The 17,374-nt window shown below is 40.4% G+C and overlaps 1 protein-coding gene across 1 annotated transcript in view; it reads right to left on the reverse strand.

Moving 5' to 3' along the window:
• Window positions 1-17,374, reverse strand: part of LRRC1 (leucine rich repeat containing 1) — a 70,685-nt gene that overhangs the window by 22,522 nt on the left and 30,789 nt on the right. Inside the window, exons 4-5 of the mRNA XM_048078036.2 lie at window positions 14,570-14,659; window positions 392-448 (exon numbers count right to left, since the gene is read on the reverse strand). Of these exons, the coding sequence (XP_047933993.1) occupies window positions 392-448; window positions 14,570-14,659 (147 nt within the window). The remainder of the gene's footprint in view (window positions 1-391; window positions 449-14,569; window positions 14,660-17,374) is intronic.

Below are 17,374 nucleotides of genomic sequence, written 5' to 3' on the forward strand. Positions count from 1 at the left end.
ATACAGCAATTCAGAATTGAAAACTCTGAGATCCCATTATCCTGCTTTCACAGTTATGAAATTTCAGCATGGGAGCAATCCAAACTACCCCTCCCACTGCTGATGCATTAGTTCAACGCATGCAGGAAGAAACGTTTAGTGTTGCTGTATTTTAGACAGAATAGTTACACAGAGAAGAAACAATCTACACAGACTGCAGATGCCTGCAACTAATCAATTACAGCTAGAAAGAATGGATGTAACTGTTATTAAAACAAAGCTGTATCCCATAAACGTTTTCAATCTGCACTGAGCATTTTTTCTAGCTGTCATTCAGTTTCAGACGTTAGCAAATTTTTAGAATAAGAACATTTTACTCTAAACATAATCAAACATTCAAAATGTCACTTACTCAGGTAAATATGTCAGCAAATTTTCTCTAAGTTCCAGTGAAGCCAGGTTATAAAGACTAAAAAATAAAATAAAAAACACATTTTAATGCAGTCTTTTTATATTCTATGCTTTCAGAAGAAAAAAAAACAGTGTTTACATAGTTTAAAACAAAAATCTGCTGTGAGCTGTTTGGTTTTTAACTCAATCAGACCGTCATGTGAAGCGAAGCATACCAAGAGGGGAAGCCTTTGCTTGTTTTTCTGCGATACTTCAAAATACTAAAGCTAGAAAGTAAACAGACAAAAGACAATTTTCCACTTGTCAAAAGGCCGGTAGTTGCAAATTACTAAAGGGAGCATATGCATGACACGAATTTACGTCTTTGCTTTCAGAATCCGTCATGGGCTACAGAAGTTGGAGAGCACCAGGTAAACTCATCATCACCGCTCTAACTACAGCACGCTCATTAACGTAAGTGACATTATGCTCCTAAGCAGCTCACTACTCCATATCCCAGGCTTTTACTAACATCACCATAGCAACATTCAGATTTTTCAGGGTTTTATTTATGACTAAATGGAACACAAGGAGTCAGACATTATCCTAACACTATAATCTGCTCTAATCCTTCAGCGTCCTAGGGAAAAAGACAAATCAGATATGGTGACTACAAATAAGCAGTTCCCTACAACAGGATGTGTTCTGCCTTGGTGTGCAGGGGAGGGGGACGATGTCTTGTGCCTTAAATAATATCTAGATGAAAATAAAAACAATTCCACCCAATTTGAAACACCTGTTAAATTCAAAGCCAAAATGTTTTTGTTTGTATGCCTCAGAAAAACAAAAACATCCATTAAGGCCACATAAAATTGGAATTTTGTTTCCACTTCAAACAATACCAACATACTGAATCACTCAATCGCTAGTTAGCTCTAGTAGAAAAGCAGCCGATACCCTGAATAAAACTGAAGAAAAACCTTCATTCTGTGACTCCAACGCAGCTATATAAGCAGCGAAGGGAACATAATCGATGTAATGAGCTATGAAAAGGGACAGAAGATTTTTCACAAATTGAATTTGGATGGTGTCTGAAAAAAAACACACCTTACTTCAAGCACCAATTTTGCATTGCATTCAGAAAACACTGAATGAAATCACAAAGGAGCTTTGATTACATCCTGAACAGCCCTCCCCAGCTTTTAAAATGAGCAAATTTTACCCAAAGGGCTCTGCGTTCCTCCAGAAGAAAAACAGTTAAAACGCACCATATGGGTGAAAGCATTTAAGTCGATGCTTATTACAAAATCAATTAAAAGTGAGAATAACTCAACTACTGCCATTCAAACTCATTTGACAGAAACTAGGTAGTAAGGAAGCCGTCTCTCCAGGGACACGAGATAGGGCTCTCACATAAAAATTTTAACGTTATAAAACATGAGGGAGGATGGGACACATACCTGACATCCTTGCATAAACCAAACTAGTGGAGGGGGAGAAGGAAGCAGCGACGGAGAACCATTTTTCTCCAGAGGTTTCATAATGTGGGTCTGCTCTTACCACCACTTCCAGATTTCAACAACAATTTGCTTTACAGGTTTCCTCTCCAGAAATCTATTCCAATAGATTCCAATTCCTTCAGACTTTCCACTCTCTTCAAGCTTGTATTAGGTTGGTCCCACGAACCACTTTTATCAAGAGAATACAAAAAGGATGCACACACCACCAAGCTGCAAGTAATCTCGTGTTTACAAAGCATCCTTCATCTACTTATCTCCCTCCCCATCACGTTGAAGTGTCGATGAGTAAAATGGTGCAATCTCTTAATTTCTCTTCTTACATCAGACACCACTTCGGCTGTGGTTAAACAGAAATCTTTGTCAGCAAAACCACGTTCAACAGCAAGAAGCTGGGAGCCACCTCCTCAGCCTGTCTCACTGTATCATTAAACTGGGACAGGGCAGTGAATCGGCTCAGGAAATTGATCCTCCTTAAAAATAACCCAGCAAAAAAGAATAATACAGATCCCTAATCCAATGTACTATAAATCCCCTTAAACACCTGGGTCAGTACAGCTGCCAGAAAGGTGCAAGGAGGGCATCTGTGCTGCCTCAGCCAGCAGTACCGTGGTAGTCCCTGGGTAGCTGTGGCCCTGCAGATCCCTGCTGATAGCTGGATTTGCACCCAGCTGCTGATCGTGTGCTTTACAGCAACTGTGGCTGACCACAGGTCGAGGTTAGACTTCTTATGGGAGTCCACTACCTGTGGGATTATGTCTTCATGCCTTGTGACACAGCTTTCTAGATGAGAACTTCTTTATTCTACAGCTGTTCTTACTCCGAGTGTGCTTACAATTACAACTTCACCCGGGAACAAAATACAGACACTTCCCTCCACCCCTTTAATCTATCCTTTGTACTTCTTCCAGGTTCTCAAGTCCAGTCCAAACACAATATAAGCAGACCCCAATAGGCAAAATGAAGTCATGTAAAATAGAGACTAAGGCTACAAAGTTTACATCAGCAAAGCTGTTCCATTAGACTGAACTATTATGATTAAGGTGGATCCTTCCAAAACAAGAGGCCAGAAAATATGAGGAAACTCATTAGTCTTAAATTTCTACAAGTTATAGGATCCGCTCCCAGCAAGCCTATATTGCAATTGCAATTTAAAAATTGCATGGGAAAACATTTAGAGTATAAAATACCAAGCAAAAATGGGCAAGGCCTGCTGATGTACCAGAGCACCGATCTGACACATTACAGAGCAGAGACCTAGCTCTTCCTTATACTTACCAAGGGGTTCTTAGTACATTATATGTTCACTAACACTTTCCCACTGTTATGTAAACAGACAGGATTTTTAGCCATTTGCTACTGTTCAAATACATTTTCTGATTTAATAACACATTCTTTCTGGAAAGTGTAATTGTTCCTCAGGTACAAACAGATTTTTCACAGTATAGTAAATGAAATTTTTTTTCTTTTCCCTCTGCCATTAATTCTGTGGATGCACTGTTAATAAAGAGTCTTTCTGAAGATTTTCAAAGGAACTAAAAGAAGCCATACCTAACAGTTCCAGAATCTTTCCCTATTCCTAGTTTTAATCTAGGAGAGAAATAACAGTCACTGTGTTTTTTTTGTTGTTGCAATCTGTAAGACACAAAGGCGATGTAGCCTGCTAGGGCAGGAGACACAGTTCTGGCAGCAGCTGCTCACCAACTGCATTTAGAAATACAAACACGCTGGAGAGCATTGCAGACTGCTCTAGAACAAAGCGACAAACAGTCCTCTCCCCTTGCAAAATCAGAAAATGTACAAACAAAATGTCATCTGCATTCTAAAGGGGGGGGAAAAACGGAGTGCTTTTCCAAGGCTACTATTGTAAGAAGCTACGAAACTTGTAAAAGCATTAATATTGTAATCATTCTCACCACAAAAGCTACCACACACACTGAATGCTGAGCATGTGTGTGAAATTACTGAGCACAAGGCAACAGCAAAACCAGCCAGAGGATCCAGTAATTGAAATAATTACCGAGTTTTCCATTTTAGCATTCCAGACGATTTCGGGTTTAAGGGTGGAACCAAGCAGAATCTAAAGGTATGACATGGCTAAAAATGCCACTTTCAGTACAAACCAGGTAAGTTTATTCAGTGCTGTACTTAAAGTAACTTTAGGTACTGGTGTTCATCACGAGAGCTGGAAGAATGAAAAGAAGAAATGTGAAAAAGCAATAACTGAGAACAAAACTACAAGGAATAAAGTAGTCTGTAAATGCTGGAAACATCTTTCCTGAGCACACCTGCCAGGATTTCGGAGGGAAACTCACAACCTAACATGTTCAACAGAAAAGGATGCACCTAGGGAACTCTGCGAATACTCCTTTATGTCAACTACAGCATCTCTTCCAAAATAAAGAGAACAGTAGAACGAGCCACTAACACTGGAATTAAAGCACGGTTTTGTTCTTCCAAAGCAAGGCTATTTTTACTTGGATTAATTCAAAAAAAAAAAAAAAGCCTCAGTAGCAACATATCCTACAAAACAACCATTTCAAAAGCAGACAGATGACTGTGGACAACAGCAACGCATTGCAGTAAGCAAAATACTACCAACTGCAGTTACAAAAAAAAGAACACCATAGAAAAAAGACAGACACATTCCCTAGTTACCTTGGATGAAATCACATCTTTTCAGTGTATCCTATATGTTAAATATACTCTAAAGTTATAAAAGACAAAGCTGAGATGAGTTATGCTGGTGCTTTAACACCATAGACAGCCGTATCATTCTCCTACTTAAGACAACAGAAAGTCAGCCTTAAGACAACATTATCTGCCCCAATTTATCTCACCCCTTGCCACAACAGGACTAGAAGTGCTCAAGCCCTTGGGTACACCAGCAAAGGCTTCTGAGGAAAGAAAGGGGAAGCACAGTGACGCTCATAGTATTTTCTTATGAAAAAGTGGAAAAAAATAGAAAGGTGGAAAAAGCTGGGAGAAAATGAAAATGAAGGATAAAAGGACTAATATGAAAGCTAATGTTGTTAATAAAAAACCTGAACAACAGCCATCTCATTTCATTAATAGAAGCCTCAAGTATTTCAATCCTATGTGAGGAGCACGACACAGCTGAGCACATAGGAAAAGTCAGACATTGGGAAATAATGGAGCAAAATCGCATGAGATGAAGATATAAAGTACTTGCAGAAATGCAAGGCCCCATTTGCAGCTTTCCAACAGGCTTCAGCTGGTTATTGGAATGCAAAATCCTCAACGCAGTTTTGGTAGCAGCAACCCATAAAGAACGACCTTTTCCTCACATTAAGATTGCAAAGAGAAGCAAAAGACAAGCAAGTTGGCACGGTCCCTGGATTTATATGGAGCAAAGGCAAGTCCTACACAGTAAGGATGGTTCTGGGCACAGAAAGAGTCACCAAAGGCCCTACAATAAGCAAGGCCCATTATGCTGACAGGAAAAGGAGAAAGTAGCAATCTGGGAGATGCTTTGAGCTCTGTTATCTTTAATGAACTCTGTAGCTTAACACATCACAGGCAGTAAGAGAAATGGTTTCATTCTAGACTTCAGAAACAGTACGATTTCAGAATTAATCTGTCGCAATACTCAAGGCATTCAGAAAGAGTTGGGAGAAGATGCAGATGAAGAAACTATTAATTTCTTCTCTGAAAGCACTAGTACCATACAGGTGGTTATTTTATCTGGGAATGATTTCTAAGAATATGCAGAAAACTCTTCTCTTCAGAGGCTAAGGTAAGAAACACAGTAAAGACTCGGTATTTGGTTTGGTATTACATTTTTTTATGCAGCTATGGCCATGGCTACAGAACACAGTGCAAGGACACAGAATGCAGAAGTGTGATGGCTTCTGCTTTCTGGCTATTTCCACCGATTCCAAAGGCTTTCAGCCCACTGGGCCAGCATCTAAAGGTTACTGTTACCTTGATGAGGTCCTGCCCCTGCACCCCTACACAGCACATACATTTTGAAACATCCAGCAGGACACTGGAGTAGGAAGGAAAGGCGTGTAAACTTGGCAACTCGATTTCCTTTTTTGAGCAGATAAGGAGCAAGCCAGTCTTCCTGCCTACCAAGGGTCTTCTTCCAAGAGATGAGAGGGTAACTGGTACTCTGGCAACAGGAAACAAGATGCATGAAACGAGGTGCACTGAGATACACTGCAGCAGCCCATTCCCGCGTCCAAAGGGGACACGCACAGCCCTGCCCCAGGACACGCCGGTTACGTGACTCGTCACTCACCTGACAGGATCCCATTCAGCTACTCCCATCCCACGAGGCTTCTGGCTGCAGCCTGACAGTTCACTCAGGAGCTGGCGTTTAGCTGTGTTTTTTCCCAGGGAAATGATGGGGTTAATCAGGCACTGGCCAGCTCTCAAAATGCCACGTACTCAGAACAGGAGCACTTCAACTTACACCTCCGGACAGGCTCCTGTCCCAGGTCACTCCCTGAAGAAGTCTCCTTCACTCGCCCTCTCTTCCTACAAGGGCTGCAGAAGCCTGGCAAGACCAAACTCCAAATTCCAGCACCTAAATTATTCACTGAAACTCAGGGGGTTTCTTGAGCTTAAGGACACTTCCAACACAAGAGAAGCAGTATTAGCTCTGTAGGGAATTATTACGCCTTTCAAATTCCCTAAGTTTCCACTAACATGTAACCATGCACCTCCCAGTGCATGTTTTACCCCCCTTTTTTAGAAAGCTAAAAACACTATATACTTATTTTCCTTCCAGCTACTGCTTAATACTGACATAATTAGACAAAGTTATCACGAAAGAACCTTAAAATTTATATCCATTGTATGGTAACCTACAGATAGTATAGAACTGCAGCTAGTTTCCTTTCTAGCTTAAGCTTAAGTTGTTTTTTTTCCCCTCCAAATATCAGTTTAACCAGTGTCTCACCTCCTTGATGGGTTCCCCTTCAGTTACAGAAACCTGCTGTACAGTCTGAACGACAAAGAATTTTTGCAAGACTAATCCAACAGAATTTAAAGAGAGACCTTAGGCCCACATCATGCAATAAGGGAGAGTGCTTTTTGCAAAGTCTTAGTTACTGAATCCTACAAACTCCTAGGTGAGCCAGAAACTACAGCATGAATTTATTTCCTAAATGAGGGCACTTACCCATTCAAAACATATTATCTTCACACACGCGAGGTCCTACTCTTTTACCTCTGAATATAAGTGCTGCTATAAAAATAACTGCAAAGCAAGGTAGCTAGACTTCGTTTTGATGAAGCTGTTATTACGTCTCCTCCTCAGCAGGCCTGAAGACCACTCTTCCAAAAGTCACCTTTGGGACCATTTACCCCCCTCCCCTCTAAAGGCAAACCAACTTGAAGCAACTTGCATCTAAGCTCAACACTATTTTTTCCTCTTAAGTTTACATGTGTAATATACAAGGGAAAGGCAAGTGAAGTTGGTTTCTGTTTCCCCCTTGTCAAGGGTGAACTTATGAAGGGCTGCCAAGGCTTCCTTGGAAAACCAATTTTAAGTAGGCACAAAAGAAAGTAAAGTTGATAATTTTGTCATCCTAGACTTAAACAGGAAAGACACTGAAAGCCAGAGGAAGAGCATTTGAATCATTAGTTACTTGAATCAAACTGTTGATACAATTAACTGGCTCGTAAAAGAGCTACAGGTCTGCCACAAGGGAAAAAAGAAAGATAGAAACATATCTGTATCTTATCAGCCACTAACTGGAAGAAAGGCTAAACAGACAATTCAGTACAAGTCGCATCCAAATTTTAGATACGGAGAAAAGTAGTACAGCTTACGACCAAGAAGCTCCTTAAATCTGTAACAGAGGTAGTCTAAGCTGCTAACTAGGAATAGTTTTCTACATAAGCTTGTTTTCCAAGATGCTGTATTCACTTCTCTCTCACACACAGCAGCGAGCATGGTCCAAAAGACAGACAGGGAAACTGAACTCAGTCTGACCTTCAAAAGGGATCATTAAGAGATAAGAGAGATTTGTAATTACAGTACAGCCTGTTCAGTTTTGAATGCTTTCTTCAATTTGCTTATCAAGATTACTGAAACAATTTGGGGAAGCTAAGCCAATTCACTATTACAACAAGATTTCATTTTCAAAATCTCTTCCATTCCACTCACGCAACATTAGTTTCCCACTACTTAACCAAAATTGTGTATTTTTATTTACAAAAAATAATTGCTAAATATATGTTAAGTGCTTCTTCCTTGTACAGCATACAAGATGCAACTTCTCTTATTTGAAGGCCAGATGGTACCGCACTCACTATTCCATTGTTCCTGAAATAAACTTTCGAGTTCCTTAACGTTCAGTTTTTGCCATTTAGCAAACAGCTGTGATTAACACCAAACACTCCACCTACTCAAACTGTAAATATTACTTGTCATGCTAAATTCAGAGTGAGAATGTCTAATACTATATATAGTCAGCCTAGTCAGGCCAACTACAAATAGTTCTTCTATGTGTTTGCAAGATAAGCCTCCCGACTTTTGTTATCATGTAAGACCATATTATGCGAAACCTTAATACTGTCTTGTTCCAGACAACTTCTAGAGCTTTTCACACTCTGTGCAATGCTGCCAGATGTACAGTCTACACTTGTGACGTTCTAGCATACACTAAGAAAAATACAGCCAAAGACTGGCCCAGGAATCCATTAGGAAAATAAGGATACTGTTCTGACCTGCTTCTGGACCATCTGCATTAAGAGTATTGTCCCTGCCTTTGAAGACCTTGTATTGTCCAGCTACTCCTATTCAGATCAACATTAAAGATTCCGAATTCAGAAGTTGATGAAAACTTCTAAGCTTCTATAATTAAGAACATATATATTAAATACCATGCTCAGCAATTTTATTTCCCTAACATGAAATCTCTGGATACTTGTGGTTCTGTGACTCTTGAAAAGGACACCTATAACACATCTAACATTTGTTCCGCTCTCTGCATTATGTTCATTTGCATTATGAAACGCATATGCTAGCTGCAGACATCAAGAGGAAAATTTCTCTGCTTACCTGGTAATTCCCTCTCAGTAGTAAGGCCCTCAGATCCACTCAGCCCGCTTGCAAGCTTGGGGGTAAACCAGACTCATCAGTCATTGGCATCAAGAAGAACATCCGTCTAAAGAAACTCTCACCTCCCCATTTTAAAGGTTTCTAAAGCCAACACAAAGCTACTCTACTTTCTTCCATCACAGACTGTACAGCTCTCTGAAGAAAGGGCTGCAAATCATGGGGATACTATAAATCATGTCTTTGTCTTTTTCAGACACGGGCAAGATAGCTGAAAAAAATGGTGAAAGCTAAAGATTGGATAAGAGAGAGATGTTTTGTATACTGATGGGCAGCAGGCCTTAAATCATAATTTAAGCACAGTAGTAAAGCTACGCACTTTGCTTCTGCCAGTAAAGAAAGTTGTACCTTCTGATTTTGCTGTCCCCACACAGTTTGACAAAACTAAGTCCTTTCAGCATGAAATTAATACTTGAATGTTTTTTTGGTTAGTGCAGATTCCTTCCGAAGCACACATCTGAAAATCCAATGCTAGATTAAACATCAGATACTCACAAAGTACTTAAAACTAGATATTTGGACTTCATTTCAGGCCAAAGAGCCATAAATAAACAAATATACAATGATGACACAATCTGTCTTCTTTCTAGACGTCAAACCATGAGAGCACAGCATGAATCTTTAAGTCCCCAGATCTTTGTTGGCAAAAAGCCAACATCACTCTGTAGGATGCGGGGAACTAACCCCAAAGCCAACACCACTGAATGAACACGTAAGGACAGAATGTGCTCAGGACAGACGTGCACCTGATTATCCATATCACTGTAAGGCATGCCCCAGGAAGGCTTACAGGCAGGTACGAAGAAACACCCTGATTTTTGAATTTCAGGAAAAAGTTATGCCCCTGTGTTCTGGATGTTAAGTAAGGAGCTATTGAAGAAAAACCCCGGAAGCAAATGGAAATTCCTAAATGCTACCCATGGTGGGAGGAACAGACTACACCTGCTCGTCAGACAGCTCTGCATTCACAATCCTGGTGCTGCAGAATAGGCAGGGAAATTAGACTTGCTTCATTAGGCTGAGAAACACTGAAAAAGACACTCCCACTAACAGCTTAAATTGTATAACCTGTTTCTCTGAATGGTTCAACTAGATAACAGGACAACTCCTATCCCTATTCAACTAATTATTAGCTTAAATATCTCACACGCATTAGCATTCACTGTTCTGCTCCACACCATGAGTTAAAAGACCGCAGAGAAACACTAAAAAAATAGCATTGGTAATATTAAAATATCCAGTGTGTTACCAAGTCCCAAAGCAGAGCACAGCAAAAAGATCTGTGACACACTAAAATTACAGACAAGGCACGGGCTTAAAAAAAGAAATGTTTTTATCTGACAAGGGAAAACTTGTAGCACATGTACCAGCACTGGATATGCAGATTGAATTGGTCACACAGAAGAAGACGAGCTGATATACACTGAGTATGGCTGTGTACAAGCAAGAAGACAAAAGGGAATAGAGAGGCATCGCCTATGTTCTTCAAACGCCCACCTGGGAGCCTCGTGTACACTCCACTTTGGCAACACAAAGGAAAAGAAACATTCGGAAGGACTGCGCCGGAGAATTCTTAATGGCACAATAAAAATATAAACAGCAATTTTACATGTCAAAAGCTTGAATGAATTAAGATACTCGCCTGAGACAGTGAAGCTGATCATTGGTATTCATCTTACACATCAGAGCATGGGAAAACTGGAGCGAACATGTGGAAGACTCACTTCCACCAAATGCTCCCCACAAGTGAAATATAAGATTATTACCTACTGTCAGGAAGAACTTCTGAACTAGCCTCTGAAGTACTGCTCTTTGAAAAAATGCGCCAATACTTTTGCTGCTTTCCTCATTTAATGCAGGAGGGCAAATCTGTGGTGCCACAACATTTGAAGTAAGTAGTTTAATTTTATATATATATATATATATATATGTATGTATTCTTTAAGTACATAGTGATCGCTATACTATACTAAAGTGAATTAGAGATTTCACTGGCTGTATTAGGCAGTTTCCCAGACAAGATTCTAAGACTTCAGGATGTTTTTCCCTACGTTTCCACATACTCTGGTGGCCAGAAGACCAGTAGCAAGCACATGGATGTCAAGTTTTTCCCAAAATAAATACAGCTGTAGTAGAGTAACTCACCAAATATGTACTTCCTTGCTCACTATTTGACACATCTCACACAAAGCACATAGACCCAGAGTACTCCATCAAATAATAACATGGATCATTACCCAAAGCACACAGGAACTCCAGTAAGGCATTTGCAAACATCCAAACACCTGGAAGAGCCTTTTTTGGTCTCTTCAGCCACAGAGACAATAAGCGTTATCTTCTTTTTAATACCCAGCATTTTGGGGGTCCCAGAAAGTGCAGAAGAAAGAGAACAGAGAGGGGAACAAAAAACACGAGTATACAACATTTAGAGAATCCACCGAGTATTTCACTGCTTTTATCAAACAAAAGGCAGTCAACGGGACCATCGAATTCACACTTAAAATAAATGACGAAACTTGTGTGAACTAAAAAAGGAAAGCTGCACCTGTTGGTAGCTAGACAGAAAAATAATAATTTGTTATTTATAGATGTAATAGTATTCAAAAATGTTGGTAGAATTCACTCTCAGTGGAAAAAGTCATGTAAGGACTTTGTGCTGCAGTCCTAATTGGCTACAAATAAGACTTCTCAATCATTTCCAGCTATAATTAGTATACCTTTCTCTTCGTCACTGATGGCTGAAATTCCATAGTCTGAAGAAGTGAAAAGACAGAAAAGGAGCCCTACTCTTTTGTTACTGGTCAAGACATGAGATGTATTAAAAAAAAAAAAGTCATTGGGTAGGATTTAGGTCAGTTCAATGTACTCCAATGCAGATCAACATTCCCTACCAGACTTCAGGAACAGTTACATTTCTGTGGGATATGTCATTAGTTTCCCTCCTGTTATGTTAATATTCTTCTGAGTTGGAAAAGCCAAAGCTTACTTTTGAACTGCCATATCCCTATCTATTGTGAATACCTGATGAGCCAAAGAGAACAGCCCAACACACTTCTATCTGCTTCTTTAAGCATAAACCTGATTAGCAGAAATAGCTGCTAAAAAGAAAAAAAAAACACGTGGGTTTGTATAAATAAAATATGCATATTCTTAGAAAGCTATCCTGGGTGTATTTTTCAGATCAAAGCAGGCCTATCAGATCTGAATAAAAGTCTAGCCCTCCAGGAAAATTCACCAGGAACACCAAGACAAGCATGATTCTTCCTGAAGCAAGTGAAGATCCCTGGTTTTTCGCTTCAATATTGGGAACTGTATACAGGTTTTGAGGGTTACACTGCTGTATTCTGCAACAGCTTGTATAAGGTTGAAATAGTTCCGCTGCATCTCCTTGGACTACTTAGGATCAAAATTTGGAACATTATTACACTTATTTTTGCATAGCTGAACATACTGACATCTCTGCAAATGCCTGATAACCCCATATGAACCAAAATTGTTTCTATTCGTTTGCTCCAAAATAGAGCCACACGATCAAATGACAGGCAGGGTAAGCAAGGAGGTCGAGTCACAGTAGGCAGTGACCTGTCAGGGAAGCCAGTAACCTTCCTCCAGATATTATTTGCAAAGCAGCAGTCCCCTTTATATTTTGGGAATTGTTTCAGCTTGTCATGTTTCTTGTATTCATTTTCAAAACCAGGCAGGATCCAGAGTTTTATCCCTAGGTTTTCAGTAACCGAGAAGTCCGAACAAGCCTGTTCTTAGCTGCCAGTGCTGAGAAAAGCTGCAAGAAAAGTTTTGTGAACTTTTTATACAAAAGAATGTTACAAAAGCCCCAGCCCGTGCAATTTTTAGTTAGACTTTGCCGTAGTCAGTGGGCACACATTAGCTGTACCTGTTAGTGCTTGTGGAAGGTTTCAAAAGGTATTTTCTACTTCTGTTGGGCCTGGTGCCAGCTGACAGCTTTCATATACACGGGAAGTGGCTAAAGCAGTACTGGTCTGGACTTGACTACAGTGCAGGAGCTCTTAATAAGATCCCTTCTGGAGGGCTCCTCTATTTAGAAACAGTTGGCTTTTAATGATTGTTAGAGACTATGCTAGCTCCCCAAAGAATCCATGTTAAAAATACTCCACTTTATGAAAGGATGTCCAAGATTAATAGGCTTCTACTGTTACACAACTCAACATCCAAGCTGGGCACAGTAACCAGAGAGAGGCAGAACTATCAGGTGCTGCAGGAAATTTCTAATTCTCTAAAATGGTAAGTTTTCCAACAAATGTAATAAAGTTGAGCTAAAGCACAGATCTGATCTCTTCAGTTCAGTGAAAAGTATTTCTGGAGCTGGAATAGCGAGCTAGACTCTTCAGCCTGAAAAAAAAAGCACCTGGGGTTAACATAGAAACCTACGAAGTCAATGGCAGACCAAGAGCATAGGGATCAACTGTTCACTGTCTCTTCCAATACTAGCAAAAAAAAGCAGCCAGACAGGTGGAGTCAGGCTCAAAAACAAACAAACAAAGGAAAACCAATGCAATGGGTAATAAACTTTTGCAGCTATTTGCCAGGGGCAAATACTAAAGATGTCTCCATAAACTCAATGAGAAACTGGACTAGTAAGTGGAAGAGGGATTCATTATTGCTGCCATTAGACTAACCACAATCCAAAACTCAGGAAATCCCCTGAACCAGAGGATGGTAAAAGGAGTAATCAAACACACACTTTTGCTTCTTAATCCTCACTAGGCATCTACTTATTACAACTGGAGAAGAAAGTTAGGCTAGATGGGCCCTTAAACTGAATGAGCAAAGCCACTCTCACCTGTTTAATTGAGGAGACATGAAAATGCCTTTTCTCCTTCAAATCAGAAGAGCTACCCTTCTCTCCACTAAGAGAGAAGACATTCCTGTTTGCTAGCGTGGATGTTTATTACAGCCAAAATGAGACAGACATGAAGTACCCTTTACTTTTCATGTGCTCCACTTTGGAATTCTGTCCCTGCAATCATGCTGTACTTTCCAGAGCTAACAAACATCTCAGAAGCTTATCAAATTTCACCTTAAGAGCTGTTTTGTGAGTTTCCATCTCGACAGTTCCCGCTGGAGTTTTTTCAGAAGCAGACTGCTGCTATGATTAGGAACCTTCTAATTTCCATCCTGATCATGGCCAGCTTTTACCCGTTTGTTCTTGTGCCAACACTGTCTGGTTCTGAGCTAAGCTGCAAGCTGGCTGACATGTTCACAATAATGGATCAATGGCCTTTATCACAGCGAAGGAAAGTAAAAGGTCAATTCTGCATCATAAAACACCTATTTAATTCTGCATTTAAAAATCCAAGTTACTCCAAATCCCTGAGAACAGAGCATAAGCATAAACATACATGATTCAGCTTCTGCGTTAGCCTGCTAAAGGTAAGTGAAAATGCAAAGTGATTTTTTTAAACAGATCAATATAAAGAAAAAAAAAGCAAACCTGTAAATAATTGTATAGGTAATCACATTATTTACAGTTATACTAGTCATTTATACAGTAGATATAACAAGATAGAAAAATAAAGATACCAATAAAGTTTAAAAAAAAGAAAAAACTTACTTCCCAATGTTTTCAGGTAGTGCTTGCAGAGAGATGTCATTTACTGAAAGACATGTTAGATTCTGTAATTCAGGAAAGCTTTCGGGCAACCTATGGAGATATTAATTCAAGTCAAGGACTTCCAGTGTAAGTATTCACATTAATATAATACACAGCAAAAATGAGAACATGTAGCAGAAAACTAAAGTCTATTTAGCCAATGTACACAGAAAGGGGAGGAATGCCTAGACTCCAGCATGGCTCTCAAAAAATTCTAGGGATCATAGTAAAAAAAATAGATAAAAACATGGCTTAGAGACTTTAAAGTTTCCTCTGTGTCAAAGTGCAGGTAATATCTGTCTCCTGACTTCTCTCTTCCCTGTCTCCAATTTACAGCTCCAAAAAGCCATATGACTTGAGAACATACAAGGCATTTCAATAAGTTTAAAATTAAATAGAAGAAAAAAACTATTGGTATTATCCTGCATCACCTATATGGTAAAATAATCAAATTAGTTTCATGCATGTACATTCCGTTGCCTACATGCTTACAGCAGGGCCATTTTGTGTTAGCTACTAGGCTGTTCTTCAGCTGCTGTGTTTTGAAGAAACAGTCTGTTTGCTATCAGGACAATGTTCCGTTGTTACAGCACTCCACGTTCACTGCTTCACAACACAACAGCACATAATCCCTCTCCTTTTTCACTATAAAATGCAAGCATATGCAAAATGCTCCCCAAGCCCCAAAGCCTTTTGGTTCAACACCCAGTTTTCTGCAATGCTTGGCTTCCCCCTGCTCACTCCGAAGGATCCCTGCACCCCTGCTCTCTGGCAGCCAGGGTGCACCAAGCAGCTCCGCTTGCAGTGCGCAGACACAGGAGGCAGGTAGGGTAAAAGCAGCGGTGATGCAGGGGAGGAGAGGTCCTTTGCTCAGCCGGCCACCTTCTAGATGATCCTCAGAGCCTGCAACCTAGCTCAGGCCATAGCATTTGGTTTGGTTCCTGCTCCCCACGTCCCCCAGCTCCAGGTACACGGTGCAACCTGCAGACCTCTAACAGGAGACATGGTACGCAGGCAAACAGCTGCATGTGATGGGGAAAGGGAAGCAGACAAATGACAGTAGGGGGACTTCGCATGTGCTCAACCCCGTACTGCGTTGTCATGTTCTGTACATTACTAACAGAACCCACTTGGTGTCTCTACAATGCGAGCTGTACACCCCCCTGCCCGTACAATAGTAGTAACATGCTTGGAAGCAGCAGTTTTACCATTTAGGCTCTAATACTCTTAAGACTAGAATTAAACGTTCTGATCATCTATAGCATTGTGTATAGATATTGCGGTCTTCTAGTCTAACCTACAAAAATGGGCCTCCTTTTTAATGTAAGCCCCAAAATCATCTGAAAGCATCAGCCACTTTTAATACTGCAGATTCATCAGCCAGTAAATTTGACAATGAGGCAACATACTGTATTAGTGGAAGGGCATTGATTGGGAAGATCTCTGACTGGCTTTTAAGCTTAGTGAAAATAAGAGCAAGAATCGATAGCTTAAAAAAAAAAAGTTGCAGCACATCACACATAAAAGGAAATGACTGCTAGGCTTTATCACTCTATCTGGGCTAATTAGTGCCAAGACCTACATGCTGTTACACAGGTAAAACTGAAATTCTGGACCTCATCATAGGAAGCACCAGGCAACCGTGTGTAAACAGCTTCTGTTATCTCTGTTTTCTAACTTACTAGGTTGCTTGGAGTGATATTTTCCAGGACACACACATACTTTGGAGCCACTTTATCAAGAATTTTTAAAGTTCTCCTGCAAGCACCAACAAAGAATTATGAGATCTATTTCAACCCCATTAAAAAGCCTTTCAATTCTTTTGTTAATTCCTCTCAGCTGTAGTTATGCCTTACAGATGCTGTTGAAGGAGATCCATTGCTTGGGCCTCAGGCCTTATTCAGTGCACAAAATGGAGAACAACAACAACTAACATGCTGCTACTTAATTTTTTTTTATTTCATTACCATGAGATGCAGCTCTGTGCTTTATGTACAGCGCACTCATCTCCGGGAAAAGGCTGTTCAGTGACCCTCATCACTTTAATATCTAAACACCAGTTCAGCTTCAGTTTGCTTTACCAGATTTTTGCGGTATTATTATCCTCAGTATATAAATGGGCTACAGAGGCCCAGGGATTAAGATCACAAGTGTCCCTTTAATGCTTAGAGATCCAAATTTCCAGAGAACTTAGAATGCACTATGCGCTATATTCAAAGCGCAGCTCTGAAGAATCTCAGCTGCCTATGGGGGAGAAGCTGTCCTGCAAAACCGCTGCAGCGGCTTAAGATATTACAGACACTCAGCTGTTTGTTACCACTCATGCACTCCAGCCAGCCAGCTAATCATGCAAGTATTCCCAGCCTATCTCAGCGCACAGCGAAGCAAGTCGGTTAATGCCCACTGTGAATACTCCGGCTTATGTGAATTGCTCAGCATCACAAAGGAGCTCTGTGGCACAGGCTGGTTTAGGAAATCGTTCTCCAAATAGTGTTCAAAGGCCTTAGCTGGCAGATCACCTCCTCTCTTCCTTGCTATCTCCAGTCTCATTTCACTATATAAATTCCAAATTGTCAGCAAGTGGAACAGCGAAACGTAAACAAAGCTCCTCTTCTGTAGATGTGTGTAATCCCCAGTCCCCAGTTCATCAGAACACAGACCAGGAGCTGCAGTAGCAGCCACCAACGTATGCGGTACATTTTTGCCACATGTTACTGCATGTCACTGTGCCCCAATTGATGGGAGAGTGATGAAATACTAGTCCAA

Source organism: Anser cygnoides, chromosome 3 (assembly GCF_040182565.1).
Source record: "Anser cygnoides isolate HZ-2024a breed goose chromosome 3, Taihu_goose_T2T_genome, whole genome shotgun sequence".
Taxonomy (NCBI): Eukaryota; Metazoa; Chordata; class Aves; order Anseriformes; family Anatidae; genus Anser; species Anser cygnoides.